General features: G+C 37.3%; 2 protein-coding genes across 3 annotated transcripts in view; both read right to left on the minus strand.

Annotated features, from left to right (window-relative positions):
- Positions 1–20,006, minus strand: part of LOC140372174 (leucine-rich repeat LGI family member 2-like) — a 481,342-nt gene that overhangs the window by 407,816 nt on the left and 53,520 nt on the right. The window lies entirely within an intron of this gene.
- The window catches only part of dennd4c (DENN/MADD domain containing 4C), a 43,118-nt gene that overhangs the window by 8,710 nt on the left and 14,402 nt on the right, over positions 1–20,006 (minus strand). Inside the window, exons 2-17 of one of the 2 annotated variants that reach the window (XM_072459294.1) lie at positions 18,405–18,569; positions 17,341–17,485; positions 9,065–9,317; positions 8,902–8,971; positions 6,699–6,868; positions 5,911–6,152; positions 5,150–5,216; positions 5,000–5,058; positions 4,354–4,498; positions 3,247–3,422; positions 3,034–3,134; positions 2,082–2,306; positions 1,183–1,328; positions 965–1,003; positions 527–657; positions 34–166 (exon numbers count right to left, since the gene is read on the minus strand). In XM_072459294.1, the coding sequence (XP_072315395.1) occupies positions 34–166; positions 527–657; positions 965–1,003; positions 1,183–1,328; positions 2,082–2,306; positions 3,034–3,134; positions 3,247–3,422; positions 4,354–4,498; positions 5,000–5,058; positions 5,150–5,216; positions 5,911–6,152; positions 6,699–6,868; positions 8,902–8,971; positions 9,065–9,317; positions 17,341–17,485; positions 18,405–18,558 (2,256 nt within the window). In that variant the 5' untranslated portion in view covers positions 18,559–18,569. The remainder of the gene's footprint in view (positions 1–33; positions 167–526; positions 658–964; positions 1,004–1,182; positions 1,329–2,081; positions 2,307–3,033; positions 3,135–3,246; positions 3,423–4,353; positions 4,499–4,999; positions 5,059–5,149; positions 5,217–5,910; positions 6,153–6,698; positions 6,869–8,901; positions 8,972–9,064; positions 9,318–17,340; positions 17,486–18,404; positions 18,570–20,006) is intronic. The other variant, XM_072459295.1, reaches the window with a different exon arrangement.

Below are 20,006 nucleotides of genomic sequence, written 5' to 3' on the forward strand. Positions count from 1 at the left end.
CACTGTATTGTCAGAATCATTTTAAGATCTCACCTGTTTGGTCCTCTTGGCCAGGAGCGCAGGGCTGCTGGACAGACTGGCCCCGGCTGCTCTGGTGCTGAGTGCAGGCCGCAGCTCTCTGGGACGGTCAAATAGGTCCATATTCAACCTGGGAAATCCTTTGTATCTGCACAAAATAAAGAGGCATGAGTGCATACACTACATTTTAATTCCTCAGAAAAAGTGTACTCTGTGTAGGGCAACGCCTGGCACTCACAAATACCAAATTATATTCTCACATTTTGGTTATTCAGATATGCGATATATACATTTTTGACACGCTTTTTCCACTTGTATGTTACCCATATTGTCAGTACATACTCATGACGATAACCTCTATGTAAGCATGCGCAAATAAACATTGTTATGTCGCATCTGATTGCTAATTTACAGTCAATACATACGATTTTGACACAAATGTTATAAGGGCGCAATGAATGTGTGAATGAATGTGTTAAATGCAGTTGCAAGGACTGATGAATATTACGTGTATCTTTGAGCCGGTTCAGATGCGTCTTCTACTGGAGGTTCTGGAGGCATCACGAACACCGTGTGCTCACTTTTCTGTGACTCGTCCAACTCCAGCAACTTTGTGTCCTCGGACGACTCGGCTTCGACCTACAGGGAAATGGTAAGACTTTGTAAACTTTTATCCATATGACATTTAAATTTAGCCACAGACAAAACTGCGCCACTTTTTAAGATGAAAGAATTAGAGAATCATACAAAAACTAAAATAAATGATTACTTCTCCCACCTCACAACCTTTGCACAGTATGTTATATAAGAAATTACACTATATACATGCTCATCTGACGTTACGATTAGTGGAAGTAAAGCAGGAACAATGATTAGGAAAGTAAAATATTAGTCCTGAAAATATAATAAGGGGAAAAGCAATTGTGATTACAGAATTAGTCATTACCTTGGTGCCTTTGTCGGTGATTTTATCAGAAGGAAAAAGCTGTGAGGAGAGGAAAGAGAGCAGAGGAACAGGCTGAATCAAAGGAAATTTAACTTCCTCGTTCCCCCGGTGCATGATGGGTGATTTCACCAATAAAACATAACAACGGAAGACCTTTTATAGTGGAAACACAAACATCCGGGGAACAGAATGGCGTGTGTATTACAGAGGCCACTTACCTTTTCAACACAATCGTCAAAAAAGGCCAGTCCTGTGTCTTTGTCACTAACGAAGGTGCACTCCTCAATGAAGCGGATGAAGATCTGGGTTTTGGTGAGCTGAGAGTAGAACTTCTGGTGGGTGCGGTCTCGACTTTTTAAGAACCCTAAACAGCAATTACATGACAATGATAAACAACACTTTTCTATTAGAACCAATACATTCATCTTAAGTAATAACAGAATAGGTGAATAAAGTAAATAAAGGGATACACTTTATTCATATCGCAGTTGCACCAATATATAGCACTGTTTCTTTTTTTTGGGACTCAAATTTCAAATTTAACAAATATTACTTTAAATAAATAAAGTTCTTGAAAAAGACAAGACACACATAAACACATGCCCATTTATTCATCCAAGGTGCAAATTCTGCTCTTTTTTTCTTATTTTGGAAACCACGGGAATGGCAGTAGAAAAACCTCCTTTGTATTATTAAAACAATTTAGAATTATTTGACCACAATTCAATTTTAAATGTAGTTTTTTCTTACTTTGTGTGAGTTGTGAGAAAGTTGTCAGAACCCAAATGTCTGACTATCCCAATTTACATTTTGTCCCCCGGTTATGCTTGATGCTATGCTTATGAATATATAAGAGAGATATCCATTTCAACCGTCCATGGTAATAATGTTATGCCGGTATGACAAATGGGCAATGAACCATCTGCCATTAGCTAATAGTTCTTGATGAACAGTGATTGATTGCTAAAACATTACTCTAATAACAAAATGCATTAAGCAAAGTGACCTAAATTAAGGTTGTAAATGATGTAGGCACAACATTAAAATCCCTCCTCAAACTACAAATTTATTACCATCAGTCAAAATAACCAATCGTCTATGTTCTTGCTGTCTGTACCTTGTAGGTCGTAGAGAGAGTCGGCGGCGGTTGCCTTCTTCGACGGGGCGGTGGTGATTGGTTTGAGGTAGGACCGGTAGCCTTTTAAAATGGAAGCCATAAAGCGCAGAAAAGCTTCCTGGATCTCCATCTCTAGTGCAGTTTTCTTCTTGTGCCACGTGAAGTCTGCCTCGATGGGCGTCATGTCCACGGCTGAACCCTCCTGGTTGGACTGTCGCATGGAGACTGAAAACATTTAGAGGAAAATATAAGTTGTTTGAGTAATAAAAGTGTAATGTAAAGAACAAGCGGGTGGGTTTATCTTCTAAAAGTAATATTTGGGGTGTGTTCAGACTTGTTTCTGTTGGGTCCAGGTTTGAGCTCAGTTTAGTCTACATCAGGACTAAATCTTTTCATTTCGTCATCTTTTAATCCTGGTTTAATTCTATTCTGATGTGATCTATGTACAAAAAGTGAACGCACCCTGGGATGCCTAAATGTGTACTTCAAACGACTACTACCCAAGCGGCATGGGTCAAATTTCCCTACGAGGACAATAAAAGTGTACCTTACTTTACTACAACTTGATACTACAACTACAACTCCTTGAAACTACAACTCCTTGAAACTACAACTCCTTGAAACTACAACTCCTTGAAACTACAACTCCTTGAAACTACAACTACAACTTCTTGAAACTACAACTTCTTGAAACTACAAGTCCTTGAAACTATAAGTCCTTGAAACTGCAACTCTTTGAAACTGCAACTCTTTGAAACTACAACTTCTTTAATCTATAACTACAACTTCTTGAAACTACAACTCCTTGAAACTACTACTTCTTTGAACTTCTACCTATTGCTTTTGAGTAGCATTATACTTTCCTTCCTTTTTATTAATAATGGTTTAGACATTTGCTTTAACAAACACAAATAAACAAAGCATACATGAAATTGTTGGGCGTGGTTCCCACCTGTGGCCAGCTGGTGGTGCAGGTTGCTCAGCGTATTCACCAGACTCTTGCCGGGCTTCTTGGGGAGGTTTTTCCAGTTGCTGTGTCTCTTCTCATCAGACCTGCAGCCAACCGAAACAGTAATTTACCATGACAACTGAAATCCCTTGAATTAACATCTCCTTTGCCCTTTGTTTGATCAATGTGAAGTATAAACGGTGATTTAAGTCTCACAAGTAGATGGTGTTGGTGTCTAGGTCCACGCAGACAACATCGGGCGGGGGATCGTAAAGGTCAAAGAAGCGAGAATCCACGCCCACGATAAAAGGTAATGGGGCATTGAGGACACCGGCGAGCGAGAGTGGACAGAGGGGGATGTAGGGACACTGCCACTGGAACGGAAAGAGCATCTGAAACCAAAGAATACAAAAAAGAAGCACATCAGAACATTACTGACCGTTCTTTATGTAAAAATGCATGATGTATTGATCACATGAGAGTTTTATTTTATTGCCTCTGTAAACTATTGAAATGTCCACGCTTTCGGGAGGACTTTGAGGCATTGTGACACAACAACCAACAGCTAAATCTCCACAAAGAGAAGCTCGACTAAGCCAAATAAACAATAGAAAACAGTTCTTTTCACTGTCACATCGACACTAGTAATTTGGATCTCATGGTTGTGTTATGCTGACAGATGAGTGATTAAATTAATTACGGCTCCTGACGCTTTTATGTTGTTGGAGTATTATACAAAAGTGAGGCGGTTAATAATCAAACATTGCACATTTTTAATTAAAGTTGTAAGGTTGTATTTGCCTGGATCTGTATTCTGCATTCTCTCTTCCAATTCAAAGTTACAATATGTGCAAACAATCATGGCATGACAGAGAGCAGTAGTGATTGGATACTGCTTTCAACATCACTAAAATCAGTATCAGGATCTGAGCACACTGTACATTTCTACATTCAAACAAGGTTAAACGTACAGTGCAAAAACTACCAAGACATGTTCCCATTTAGTTCTATTTCACAATAATACCTACTCCGTGAATGAAGTGTTGAATGAACTGGATGTACAGGAACGTAATAATAGCAGCAGCAATAATACTAAATATTACAATCATTCATGGCCAAATTTGTATGCTTTTCTGTTTGACATAATATCTTGAAAATATTGTCAGAGAAATACTGAGATATTATTTTTTGTCAATATCCTTTCTTCCCTTCCCTTTATTTCTACTGACAAGATCCATATATTTGTAGAGCGTACCTCACGCAACCCTTTAGCCTTTCCATTAATAGGATAAGCCGGCCTAAATGTGTGTGCAAACTACTCACAGCCACAACCGCCTCCGCGATGCCGGTGAGCACGTCCGGCCGCAGCGAGTGGAGCAGGATCTTATTCTCCAGTAAAATAAAGTGCAACAGCGTGGCACAGTTTTCAGCCCCGAGATTCATCAGCAGCGTGCCATAGTCCGCTCCGCTGGAAGAGAAAAACAATAAGTATAAAAGGGCAAGTGAATTACTGTATCAACTGATGGGTCAAAACACGGCTTTTGGCTCAGTATTTAGCGGGAAACGCTTTGTTAACAAGTGAGCTCATATCTTTTTGTGCAGTACAACATTTATCAGTGTGATTAAAAGCTCTTCAGTATTGTTGTACTGCATATCCCAACATTTTCAGCAGCAATAGATCGCATTTCAAAAATGTGTTATTATGACAGTTTTAGTTTTGGATTAGAACTGAATAGACACTAATTCCAAAAGAGGGTCTCTTTATAGGGTCAAATCTAAAAATGTGTATTATGGCTGTTATAACGGAACGCAATGAGGTTAATTGTAGATCATTTAAAATAGTATTCACAGAGAAAAAACAGGTGTTTACAAATCTAGAGTCTTTATGGATGTTTCTACAAAAACATGATAAAACAAGCTTTACGTATAGTATTTTATATTTGAGGAAATATAACTAATAATACATTACCTCAGTGGTAGAGGAGTACACACTGGCTGAGAGAGGATCAACGTGTCGTGTGCAGAGAGCTAGAGGCAAAGTCAGTAAAAAAAAGCATGTATTATAGAAATTATATGCATGTTTTAAAAATGAGCAGGAAAGTAATGTAATGTAAATTACCTGAACTAAAATCCGTGGTCTCTGTGGTGAAGGGAAGGACACATTGTGCATGAAGTGAGATATGTGCCTTTGGAGGAAGTAGAAAAACAGATGGACAAGTTAAACATTTGATACATACAAATCTATTCAATATCATTACAAACATATAAAGTAAAACATCATGTGCAACACTGTTAATAAGAACATAAACAAGGCTGATGGCTTGAGAAAAATGTAATTGAATTTATGTTTTGGAATCAGTATTCAGTTCACAATGCTCCCAGGACTTTTGGCAGCAGCGAAAAAAAGCAATAACAAGGAGAATGATGACAGGGACGCAGCCGACTGTCAAGGACTGGACTGAAATAACACTGGACATTTATAAAAATGGAAAGACTGGCTTTTGCAATCAGTTGAAAATGGAAAAACTGAGCCATTTACAAAACTGCACATTATTATCTTTTTCTCTTTTTGCTCTCCGTGTCTAGCTCTGTTTAGTTTCATTTTCAATTTGCACTGTATAATTAATAAAAAGAAAATGCATCCGGGAGGAAAGCAGAGATGACTCAAACAGCTAAACAATACAAACAATACATCAAAACAACAGGCTCAGTAAGTTTTTTTGTTTTGCTTTTCTTCCCTAAAAAGGACATATTATATGTTGTGTGCAGAGGACATCGAATTATCTATAATAGCACCCGTTGTAATTTGATAATCGTGACAATTCAAATTTCACATCCCCATCTCTCTTGTAGTATTTGTAGTTCATTGTATTCACTCACTTTTCTATGGGCAGAGGTTGAGGCCCGGAGACCGACAGTTTGTAGAGGAACATGAGGAACTTGCGAAAGGATTTGAAGAAGGGCCATCGGGACAGGAGGCAGATGCACTTGTTGGTGTTGACCGCTCGGTTTGGAATCATCTTCTTCTCGACGGTGGTGAGCAGGCCTAGCTGGATCTTCTGCTTCTCGCTCAACAAATCCACCGGGTACGGCTCGTAGAACTGAATGGCTGCCCCGTACACCTAGAAGCACGGTCTGTTGTCAATATCTGTTTATCACGATGAAGCCTAAATGTAACAGTGGTAGTAGCCATTTTGTTTTCTCCTGACGTCATCCAACCCTCAAATGTGCGAAATCACAAGAAATCAAAAGGGTTTTCAGTAGAGGTGGCCAGAGTATCAGAGTTATAAAAATCAGAAGAATGTTGTTTTGACGATATGCTGAATTTCAATATCAAGTTTACATTTTATAATAAAAAATTCTGAAAAAAATAGCTCATTAAAGAAGAAAACAGAGGAAAAATATGCTGTAAACATCCAAATAAATGTATTAAGTGGTATTTCTTAACTTTAGAAGGTATTTTTACACAAATGTAACAAATTTTTACCTTTTTTTTAATGTCTGATACTTAAAACTAACACATGACAAACACATTTCTGTTGGATTGCCATATAATTATCTGGATACTCTTAAAATGTTGAGATATTCATTTTTAGTCTATATTGTGTGCTGCTAGTGCACAGAATATAATTATGGACAAAATAAAATCGGTTTCAAATCTGATTTACCTTTTCACCAGAGGAATTGGTCAAAACAAAAGTAGAGAAAACAGGGAGCGGGTCCCGTGTGTTTGGAGCCCAACACTCGATCTTGGCGCCCATCGGCAAACAGAAGAGAGGAACCGACTCCGACAAAGGGAACGATTCGTAGTCTTCCTCAGGATAGCGGAAGATCAGCCCTTCAAACCAAGCAACAGAGACGGTTTTATTGACAATGGAGCTTTGGCGGAAAATACTTCAGTGCAAAAGTATGAACATTTTAAGAGAGGCTACATAAAATAAGTAATGAACACAAACAAACAAGATTCACTAGTTCACAGATAAATGAATGAAAACTCTAATTCTTAAACTCAAATTACTTTAAATGAAAACAAAACAAAGCTATCAAGTTGCAAATGATTAATTTAAGACTTTTTGACTGTGATATATTTGTGAAATTATGTATGTTATGGTTATGCATTTGTGCTGCTACTTCTTGGGCAGGACGCGCTTGCAAGAGGTTTTTTAAAATAAAAAATAAAAAATCCTGGTTAAATAAAGTTCAAAATCAAACATGTGGCAACGGTATTTTTTTCCCTTTTCTTTTTCTGAAACCGATGCACAGAATACTTTCAAACACTCCAAGACCTAAATGAGAATGTGCTCTCAATTGACCTTCCTGGAAAATACTGAATAAATAAAACAAAATAAATAAAGCAAAACAGTCAAGCCATTGCTATAGTAACAGTGTTGTTGCAGTCGCGTACCAATATTTCAAGCTCAATTCTGACGCTTAGGAAAAGGCTCGATACCATAATAATGATTAAAAAAATTAAAATATATAAAATTTAAAACGAAATAATTTTAATTTAATTTAAATTTCAACATAAAAAAACACATAGTCTTGCAATAGCTCTGAAACATTCATATTACTAACAAAAAATCCTAGAATCTTAAATCTAACAAAGTCCCTTTTCATTGTAATTAATAGATCCACGAATAATCTTTGACACCCATATCGTTGGGTAAGAATCTCATTCATTACATTTTGACTAACAAAGTGCTAAATTGTTTCTCAGTGCATCACACAAGTCTGTACAAGCACGAGTAAGAGGCGTGACAGGAAGCGCCCGTAGCCTCAGATGAATAAACGGTTGCTTTGCAGGAAAAAGGGCAGCGTCGAGATAAACCCGGGGAAAGGCTAGAGGCGGGTGTTTGTGTACACGCGTTTGTATGACTCTGACTGAGCGCGCATTACACAATACAGGTTTCAAAGGCCGAGCGACAGGGGAAATGTGCTCCAAATGTCAATTTTAATGAGAAACGACAATCTGTTGCACTATCATTGGTTAAGCTTTGAAATGTAAAAGTCAAAAAAGCAACATCATAAACACAACATGCATTTGATTCTGTATCAGTTAATTGATTCATCTACATTAAATTGTCAACAGTAAATATGATATAATGAGTAAATATAGTTGTTGGTTGAAGTGGACAATATATGAAATTTATAATATTGTGAATGCTGTTTTGAAGATATGCAAACTTTGAATATTGAGTATGTTGTTTGTAAAAATAAATAAATAAATAGATGAAGATGAAGAATAGATTAACTGGTTAAAAACAAAAATGGACAAACCATGTAAACTTTCAACTTCTGAATTCTGTAATTCTCTAAAACAGACTATTTTCTATAAATGTAGTTTCAACAGTTTGTGAACAAATATACTTTCCTAGTTGGAATGTATTTCATTAGTGTAACCTTCATCAAGGACACAAGTGAATTGTATAACTGGTGACAACAATAAAGCAACAGAATAAAAGTCTTGAAATATGAACACTTTATGTAGAGGCAAGATAGTCAGAGTAAAGGAATAATACTACACTATACTAAACTACACTTTTGTAGCGGTTTTGTGGCGGTTACTATGTTAACAAATATAGACACTGGTATACAGTAGTACTATGCATCCTTATAATATCGTACCTTTTTTCATAGTTTTGGCCGGGGTGCGACTTATACTTATATTTATACTTATCTACTTATACTCCAAAGCGACTTATATGCGATATTATTTGTTATTTTTACACTTGAAACCGCATTTCATACTCCAGTGCAACTTACATATGTTTTTTCTTCTCTATTATGCATTTTTTGGCTGGTGCGATTCATAGTCCGGAAAATACAGTATATAATTTTCACTGTTAAATGTGTTTAATTGCTTGTACTCACCTGCTTTAAAACTGATCGAATTGGCCGAGGAAACGGACTTCTTGTAACAAAGGAACACATTGGAGCCCCACTGGAAGAAGAAGAAGAAGAAGAAACACAATTTAAGACGTCATGCTCTTTCTCTTTTGATTAAATATTGATGCAAATGACTCCGACTGCTGACCATGCCACAGTTGAGGTTCTTATCCACTTTGCAGAAGGTATGGGGCGGCGTCTCTCCTTTGCTGGTGACTATGATGCAGATGTCGGTCACGGCGAGGGAGTTTTGGGGCTGGACGGGTGGGGCGCGGCGGAACGTGATGAAGATTCGCTGTGACGTGGCCGAGCTGTTGTTTACGTTAGCGCAGCGTCCGTACGGTGTGGCCTGGATCACCTCGCAGCCTTGGATCAGACGCTCTTTGCCTTCATAGAGCACCCTGATGAAGAAAAGGGCCACACTTGATTAGTTTCCTGAAAAAATGGCATTACACGAACAGGTTTAGGCCAAAAAGAAAGGATCTCAACATACCGTATTTTCCACACAATAAGGCGCACTTAAAAGCCTTGAATTTTCTCAAAAAACGACGCCTTAGAATCTAGTGCGGCATATATATCAATTAATTTTGCTTGTACTTACTGACCTCGAAGCGATTTTGTGTGGTACACATTTTGTTTCGCTTAATGCGCCTTATAATCCAGTGCGCGTTATAGTGCGGAAAATACGGTTCTAGGGTTTTGCGAGGGTTGTCAAAAGTATCGAATATCAGACACTATTCTATACTAAAATTAGATACTCATTGAGCAGCATTTAGCAAGTACTAAAATAAAAGCACACAAACAGGACAAAATTAGATTTTTTCTGAACAGTTTTAGAATGAGCTTGAGCTTGAGCAGAACTAATATAAGACGACATGGAAGCATAAATAAAGTACAATTATTTAGAGTTGAAAATTACATTCTACGTCTAAAAATTGTTTTTCAATTATCATTGTGGTACCGAAATTGGTATCTAGTATATAACCTTTTTCTTGCTATCAAAATAGAGTTTGAAATGTTGGTATCTTGACACCAGGTGGGGTTACTTCATGGTTTTGATTAAAGAACTCTAAGTAGCTGTGAATTATATTTAAGAAGAACTAAAGCTTTTTGTCTCTTCTGACTGAGTGTCCACGTTTCACTGTGATTGGTTGAATTGGTTGAATTCGACACTCAAAAGCTATCCAATAAGACCACTCGGTGAGGAAAAGTAGATGGCATATGTTTTTTTTTTAATAAAGCTGCTTTAATAAAAAGTTCTGAATCACAATACAACCATCTCTACAGGTTGGATCATGACCATGATTAAATGCAGTGTAAGTGTTTTTTTAACAGCTGTAGTTTAATTACTACTCAAGATAATTAAAAGAAAATAAGAAGCATGAGGGGAAAGGTTTCTATGAAGTCATCTGGATATTGTTTTTGAAATTGAGACGTTTCATCTCCCATTCGGAAGTCATTTTCAATATGAAGTTATTAGTTTGAGGAATACGAGAAGCACATTTTCCTCTGAGTTTGAATAAATCCTCTTCGGATCAGAGTGCACAAAGTTCCATATTTATTTAGAAAGCTGCTCCTTTAGATGAAATTACTGATCCACAACATTCCTCCATCGTTGGGGACGGCTTGACTAACTGGATTTATGAAACATGGCTCACCGATAATAAAGACAAGGTATTCATTTAGCAAAATAAACAATAATATTTGACAGAAGTACAAAGATTTATAACAGAGCTGTGGAAAAACTCGCCATAAAAAATGACTAGCTTTAGCCGTCTCATAGCTGCCAAAAGCCTCTCACTGTGATGATGCAACAGTGACAAGCTTCAACACAGGAGTCATAAAGATTGTACTTCACGATCCGTACTTCACGATCCGTTAAAAGTACTGTGAATTAAGTATTTGCAGTAAGTAATTGCACCGCCGAGTTGTAACACTAATGCCATTGTCATTAACACTACTTTCGCTGCCTTTCACTGATAAATACATGGTTTACTAGCCGTTTGCTGCGTAAACATGCGTGTACTCTTGTGATCTTGTCAGTGCACTTTAGGTCAGATACAAGGTCAAAACATAGAAATACGTAATAGGTTTGAGATGTTTTGACAGCTCCACACCATGACTACTTTTAAACCAATGCACAGACAAACAATTTCAGAGTAAGCATGTTATTATGGTACTGCTTTTATACACATTGCAAAATTACCTTTTATCTACTGGGATAAAATCAGATTATGTGGGACCACTGTCATCTTCTCAATTAATGGAAAACACTGCCTACTACTGAAGGCTTTTTTGTTAAACTCCAATGAAATAGTGCAGAAAGAATAGCGTTCCTGTGAGAAGATTACATCAGCGCACCTTTGGATTTAGACAAAAGAGGCAGATAACTTTAATTAAATCTTAAGGCAATATTTGTGATAAAAATCTAAATTGTGATCTTGGTTGTAGGCCCTCCTCGGATATCATGCATTTGATTTCTGTTTCTCCAGCGCCACAGTGAAAAGCAGTGTGTGGCCACTTTATAACCAGCTCTGGCCTCTATACAAGGTCATTTTTTACGTCTTATATAAACTAGTCTTAATGTGACACAGACTTAGCTGAGTCATTCACCGCCCTGACGGTCCATGGAAAAATCAGAAATATGTTGCATGTGTTAGGACTTGAATAGAGTAGACTTTCATATCCAGGGCTGTTGTTTTCATCTCAGCGTGAAATATGGCTTAAAATCAGGTGAGCAATCAGAGAGGGCCCTCAACAAGCTCCATCATAGCACCAAGACGGGGGGCCGGAGCTTTTATTACAACCTGCTCTACTTCAAGACGTTTCAAAAGCCATATTTAAAAACTGTTGGAGACGTATGACTGAAGAACTGCAGTGCATCATTTTCTGACTAGACTAACCCTTTTTCAACAGTCAGAACACAATTGGGATATTCATTTGCCACAATTGTAGTATCAATGCTTGGTGTATCAGTTGTTCTGAGATATACACTTTAAGCTATAGAGTTATGTGTAGGTAAAAAATGATTCTGTTTGAAAATTTACTTACAAAACAATATAAAATAAATATGCATGGAATTTAGCTGTGAAAGTGGTTCTAGAGCTTGGGACTGAAATTCCAAAACTATGTTACTTATTATGTTATGTACCAAATGTCAATAGAGATACATTGGCCAAGAAAATATGTGGAACAACCAAGTAAGCTGCTGGATCACAACTGCAACACTGTAGTTAGAGCTGGAGCTATGGGAAAGAAAATAATATTTCTTCTTTTCTCATATTGATTGATCTCGGTAAAGTAAACATGACTTTTAGCAATGATTTCATGAACATAAACTATACAGACTTTTAATCTGTGCCATTTAACACAAATAATATTCAAATTTCTTCCTCCAAAAGTCTGACCTCTGCACAAAACCACATGTTTTTACTGACAGAGGATCGACTGTGGCCTCTTGATTCAGAAACCCACGCAAAATAATTGTCGATATCACGTGACTCGATCTCAAGCTGTCGATCTTTTGATTAATTACCCAGTCTCAACTGTAGTGTTGAATATTTTTGAATGAACGACAAGTTTATTATTTAACATGCCAATATCTCCATCGGTGTAACATTAGTTCAATCACAATCTCTATGAGGACTGAATGCAATAGTGTCAAAATAAAAACCTGCATTTAACTGGCTAGTGTTAGTTTTCATTACCAAGATAAGTACGCAGTCTTGGCAATTACGGTATCTAAAAATGATTGTTTTGCCTCTGCAGCAGCACGAAAATAAATTAATTATTTTGAGGGAACAGGATGGAGCAGGAGGAAAAGAGATCAGCAAATGGAGAGGAAGACACGTTAGTTTGAGCACAGTGAGCCTCGGTAAACAAGGCACAACTACAATGTATCCCAGCACATACACCGATATACAAACCACACGTGTATACTCTTGGGGCCAAACACAAACCCAGATCATTGGGAAGGGAATTTCCATGTAATATTAATACATTTATAAACATTATGCAACAGTTTTTTACATTTATACACAGTCATTTTGTGTTGTGGTTGTTTTAGAGGGCTTTGGCCACATTGTATATCTTACGTGTAATTAATAATGTAGTCTAAAACTTTGTACACATTATTATTGCGTTGGGCAATATTGTTTCATCTGACCAGTTCTGCGAATTTATTAGTACAACAGTTATTAGAAATTTTGACCAAACAATTCCCAGCATGCCTCTCTTCTCCCCACCACACATCAGTGAGTGTGATCGGCCCATTGCATAACCTCTAGAGGAAACTAGACATTTGATCTTCTGTTTATGCCCAGAAGAGCTACGCAGCCAAGTCTATTCCATTTCATTTGGTTTTCCTCCACTCAGTAACTTTAACACAGGAATGGCATTGATGTCAAAAAGTAAGCAGGTGGAAATGGGCAGATGTAGTGAAATTGTAAACAGTGAACTAGGAAATAAAATGCCAAAAAAGGAGAGGGAGTCCAATGCTGAAACTACTAACTACTAACTACTATACAGATAGATGTCTCAAAGATTATTATGATGCTTTTAATACAATGGAAAATAATAATATATGTTTTTTAGTTTGTAAAGAACTGTTTTCAGTCTGATAGCTTTATCAGACAGGACAGTCGCAGCATGAAAGGGGGAAATATAAGATAAGCCTTTATTTGTCCCACAATGGGGACATTCCAGTGTTGCCACACAAAGTAGGTACAGAAGTAAATAATAAAAAACAGATAACGTATAAAAGCACTTATAAAACTCTTCATAAAAAAATAATAAATAACAATAGTAACACTCTTATTTACAGCTGTTATATGGACAGAGCATATTGCACCAAGATGATTGACATTGAAAAGAGGGGGTAGAGACCTATGCATTTATCCTCTGCACCACCAGCGAAGCAATTATACTAAAGGTCAAAAGGAGACTAATCTAAAACTACTGAGGAATGTACAACTTTTCTGTCTTCAATAATTTCTTCTTTTCAATTAATTTATAATATTATAATAATTAATCTTTTCAATTAATTGTCTATTGTATTACTATCGTCTATCTCGGTATTGTATCAATTTCTTTGACACCCCTTCCCTAAACTGAGAGGAGCACAAAGCAGCAAAAACAAAGACAAAAAAATGACGACAAACGAATGCAACTTGTATTCTGAGAGACTTTTAAATCCTGACGTGTGCCAGTGGTGTGTAGTGGTCGTTACCATCAGACCCGGGTCTACAGGGGTGCAAAAGGGTGCAAAAGGGTGCAAAAGGGTGCAAAAGGATGCAAAGCAACCTCATATAAGAGTGTTTTCACCTTCATTTCAGGCGTGTTAAATAATGACACTTAATGGAAGAGTATCATCTTTGCACCCCTTTGAAACTCAGACGCAACATCAACTTTTTTCTCTATAAATAACAAAAGAACAATATTATTTGGGCCATAAACTATTGTGTGAGGATTTCTTTGGGGACAATTTCCTTATTATTGTCGACAGATTTGAGCTGTGGGGGGTTGAATAATCAATGACTCATTATGGATACTAACTAGCTACGGTTGTACAATTTATCACAAAAGCATTGATATAGCAATATAGGCTGAGGCAACAATCGATATCACAACAGACTAAATAGTAACATGATCCTTCATCTGACAGAAAATTACTGTTTTTTATTGAAAATGTGTGTTTAAAAAAAAAAAAGAGGCATATTTTGTTAATAATTTCCCTAAATTTGTAAATGCGTCTGTTTTGAATCCAAGTAGTAAATTGAAAACAGTTTCAAAAAGTATATTAAAATATCACAGGAATTAACCACCATATTGCTATATTTTCTAATATTGAGCAGCCGTATACCTAACTACTAAGTGTTTCTTGTCTCTTTTTTTTACAATGGTTCAGCTAGAAAAGTCTTCTGGAATTATTCTACTTTAGTACTACAAGTTCAGTGTTTATTTTCAGTGGCAATAACACACATTTCACAACGTGTTATCATGACTGTCCAGAAGCCAGCAGTTGCTCCTTCATACAAACGTTGCTGATTCACCACTGCTTCTTCTTCTTCTTTAGAACTCAACACTACAGACTAGCAACACCCCACAAGACTTACATCTCATTCCATGACTGTCACAATTTTGTAAAGATTATTTAAAATCCTTTCGCTTGACCTTTTCACTGGAATCTAACATAAGCAATAATTAAAAGCAATAGTCTATTTTCACTTTACTTAAGTGAATAACATAACTTTAATGGCATTTGTAGATTTTAAAAAGGTCTAAAAGGTTTATTCTTTTCCAAATCTTGATGAAAATTCACAACCACTATTTGCTAAGAGCTCTTTGAGAAGCATTTTACAGGTCAAACAGCATAAGGAGCAGCAGTAGGCGTGGTGGCCGCAGGTGAATGATACTGCGCTGTCGTATTTCCTGTTTAAACGGTTAAGAGACGCAAAAATAAACACAGCTGATTGGTCAAGAACCACAGAAGGTCAATCATGTACCGAAAATCAAGTCAAAATCAACCTCATATTCAGCAAAATCTATTCAAGTACATAGACAGGTGAGGCTGTTTGCCGTGACCCGACCGACCCGGTAAAAAAATAGCAGACTGAAAAAAAATATCAGCATTTTGTCAAAATGACGCCAAATTTTTGTATTTGTCTTATATCTCACCGACCGTCTACACTTTCGGTCCTCCACATATTCATGTATTGAACAGACCATGAAGGGTTGAACCATTTTTTTGTTGGTTGGTCATTGACGGCGCCACTAGTGTTGCCCCCTCTCACGTCGTTCACCATCATGGTGTCGATTTCATATCAAATTTGACCTGCGCTTTGCATTCTGGGACACAACAAACATGGCGGCGGCCGTGCCCCTCGCATGTTCCCCCCGCTCACATCCGCTACCAAAATAAAGGATAACGGCGTACAAAAGATTGATTTTTGATTTTTCGATTGAAATATCTTAAAATCGGGAGATTTCCGTCAATGACTGTTGAAGCCTGACCCCTGGCGGGCCACTGCCAGAATCCAAAAATTGCGACAATTTGGATTTGGATATTTTTTTGCCTTCAATGTAAAAAAAAAAAGAATTTACCTACCGACCGACCGACTTGAAAAATGTTGGGTCGGGTTACAGCAAACATACAATTTATTTGGGGCAGCCTGAGGTGCATTCTTTTTAGTGTGTTCAGTGTCAACATATTCTACATGTCATTTCAGAGTGCAGAGTGTTTGCACTGTGTTTACACAAGGTCGACATGAATTTAAAGCATTGCAAGCATGTATTCCGCAGTTTGTTTCATTGCTAAAAGCTACATCGTGCATGAACAATGTATGTTATGCCAATGACGCCCAAAAACAATCCATATTGAACAGTAGCTGGGGGAAAAAAAATACTAATCTGTTCATTGGCTGGTGATGTTATTTTAAATTGTACTTAAATGTGCGCTTGCATCATCTTTGTGCTTAATCTTAACAGTAATATCCAAATTATAAACCCCACTCTAATGCAAGTGTCTTCATTTACATATCATTGATCACAATAATCAGTGGTCCCCAAACTTTTTGACTCGAGGGCCACATTGGGTTCTAAAATTTGGCCGAGGGGCCGGGCCAGGAAAATATGGTGTGTTTGTGTGAACTCATGAATTACTATAAATTACATGCAAGATTTGACCTGTAACTTGTAAAAAAGCAACAAATGCAAGGCTCAATGTACAAATTGTTTTCCAAATGCATTAAATAATGATTAATTATCTACTGTCTTCTACTGTCCACAAGAGTCTTCTACTGTCCACAAGAGTCTTCTACTGTCCACAAGAGTCTTCTACTGTCCACAAGAGTCTTCTACTGTCCACAAGAGTCTTCTACAGTCCACAAGAGTCGTCTACAGTCCACAAGAGTCTTCTTCAGGGTGTCAAACACTTGCGCTTCCTGCTTTATTGGCCCCGGTAGCCGTTTGTGGTGAATTTTATTTTCTGCGCGCCATAGATTTTCTTGTGCACGCATTATGTGTGAGCAGCGCACTATGTGCGAGCAGTGCGCAGCTGCGCAGGCGCACAGCTTAGAGGGAACAGTGGCATCTCTTGGGGAAAAGTGGGCATTACAGGCGAAAGGTAAAATGAACGGCCAGCCACAGTATCGCGAGTTTGAATCCTGACTCCGACATTTGCTGCATGTCCTCATTTCTCTCTCATCATTTCCCTTCCTTTCTTTTTCATTCCATCTACTTTTATTTTATTTTATTTATTTATTTTTTTTTAAATATAACTTGGATAAGCTTGGCGGGCTGGATTGAAAGGCCCAGCGGACCGGATGTGGCCCGCGGACCGTAGTTTGGGGACCACTGACAATAATCTTCAAAAAGGTCTATATTCTGCAAACCTGGTAAACTAAGAGCAGTTTGAAAAAGACTCACCCTATGTCGATGAGAGGGGGTTTGCCTCGGCTCCTCCTGTAGCAGAGGAACAGCTCGGGGCTCTTAAGGCTGCCATGGTTCAGGTTAGCCGGCTGACCGCTGTATGTGCTGTCGATGCAGGTGAAGCCTTCAGGGACCGTCTCTCCTGTGAGAAAGTCACCACGGGCCAGTTGATGAACATTTCAATCACAATTACAAATTACAGTCCTCTCAAAAACACAAGATAATCATATCAAATACTTTCTATGAACAGTAACTTTTATGCCCGTCAAAACCTGGAGCAAATAATTGAGATTTCAATCATTACCAGAATAATTGGGATTTATGATTTTTCCATAAACCTATCCAAGTTACGATTAGGGATGTCACGATTATTTGGTTAGTTGTTAATCATGATTATTCAGGTCTCAATATAATAGTTAGAGCTAAAAAAAAACATTTTTTATCTGGCTGTTTATGTGACGATGTCAATACTCTTGCATTCAGAAAGTTTGATGTTAATAAAGCTAGACTTGTGAATGAAAGTGAATTAAGGATTTCACAGTTGTCAAAACGCCAACAATTGTGAATAACAACAAAATCGTGATGTTTTTTCTCACAATAAATCTTAAATATTTATAGCGTGACATCCTTAGTCACAATTTCAAATTTTAGCAAGAGTAGGGCACAACCTGAGATATATATATATATATATATATATATATATATATATATATATATATATATATATATATATATATATATATATATATATATATATATATATATATATATATATATATATATATATATATATATATATATATATATATATATATATATATATATATATATATATATATAGATCAGGGGTGGGCAATTATTTTCCTCCGAGGGCCATATTCGAATCCAGGCAAGTAGCGGAGGGCAGGCCCGCGATAATTGGTGTGAAAAAAAATGTATATACATATATCCCATAATTAATTATCGAATAAAATATCACTTTTCTGTCAAATATTGGCTATTGACTCTATTATTTAATTCCTTTCCTTTGCGCTCTAACCGTTTCATTGTGTCATCCTTACCTGCCGAGCGGTTGATCACAGCCAGGTCTGTGATGGGAGCTTTGGGCCCTGTGGACTTGGCCTCAGACAGGTCCTGCTCTAAAGGAGTGGACTTGTCCGTGAGTCCGGCCACCACAAAGTAGTCGGTGACGCGGTGGCCCTTGTCCTCAATCATGGCTGGATATCCTGACAAGAGAAAGGAGTTGTGATTTAAGCAATCATCTTTATGGCATTAAAATAAAAAAATAAACAACAATCACAGTGCCTGGGATCTCATTAGCATGTTTTAACTTCTGTAGTATTGTGAGTACCCAGGTCTAGATCCAAGAAAAGCACCTGGTTTACCCATAACCTATAATCTTACCCTTATAAAAATCTGTAAAATTATCTTTTCGAACAGCTCACGTCACAAAAGCAAGATACTTAAATAGAAGAATTAAAGTAAATCAAAGTCAATACTTGTGTTACTGCAAAAACGAGGAAATGTAAGAGTACAGAAAATAATGACGCACAATGCTTGGGCCTTTTGAAAAGAAAGTTTATCAAAACATTTGCAAACCATTGCAGCCATGAAAATTCTGTTTTGTATCCCACAGAAATGCATCTCAAACTGTTTAAACATTCTCACAGTCCTATGGAGCCATCTTTAAAAGAAATGGGTTAGTACTTTTCCCTAGGCCTGATTAAGCTGCATGACAAGAAGAAGACCAAAGCCCCAGCATTCTCTCCTGGAAAGAGGATGGACTACGCTTGCAGGCTGAATGCTAAATAATACTGAAGCTTGGGCACTGAAGGGATCCTTTAACAAGACCGCCACTCAACAAAGAAGCGAACAAACGCAGGGAGCGAAAGAGGATGTCTTGACATGAACAAACACACGGTCATTGTAGATCACTTTGCAGCTAAAAACATGTGGAGATAAAGCTGAGAGAGACAGAGAGAGAGAGAAAGAGCTCATAGGAATGTTTGGATGCCTTGAATGTCTTGTGAGAATAAATCAAGTCTGGTCTGTCTGTAAAACATGAGAGGCATTGAGGCTAATGGAGCTCAGATACTGCAAAATATGCAAAGTGACAGAAAGCTTCTGGGACAACTTAAAATAAAACCATTTGTCGGGCCAGAGTAGTCTGAATGAATACTAACTATGCCTATTCAGTATGATTATAACCAAGAGAAGAGTTGAATTCACTTGAACCAATCAGCTTTAATCAAACTAATAGTGGCCAAAGTAATGCTGTATTACCCCCAAATGGTGAGCTCTGCCGATATTTTTTGATATATTTTGATACATTTTCCCCAAATGATATGATTTGAAATGCAGAAAATGTATGTGTTTCAATGCAAATCCATGAAAAAGCTGTTTCACCCTGTGCTTTGTCCTCTTCACACTGAAAATAAAGCTAAATGTCATATTAATTTCAGTCAAGTGGTTATGTGCTCATGTTGAAGATGTAAGACCAATTGCCAATGTGCTAAAAAGTGCAAAAATTGGTTTATGTAATAAAAATGGTAAAAGGGTCATTACAAAGTAGAGATTGAAAGGTTGTATCAAGTGTTGCCCGGTGGTCGAGTGGTTAAGGCACAGCACACATATGTCAAGCTACTGTTAGTTCGATTACCGTC

Source organism: Eucyclogobius newberryi, unplaced genomic scaffold, assembly GCF_026437365.1.
Source record: "Eucyclogobius newberryi isolate DKJ021-1_F unplaced genomic scaffold, fEucNew1.0.hap1 SCAF_22, whole genome shotgun sequence".
NCBI lineage: Eukaryota > Metazoa > Chordata > Actinopteri > Gobiiformes > Gobiidae > Eucyclogobius > Eucyclogobius newberryi.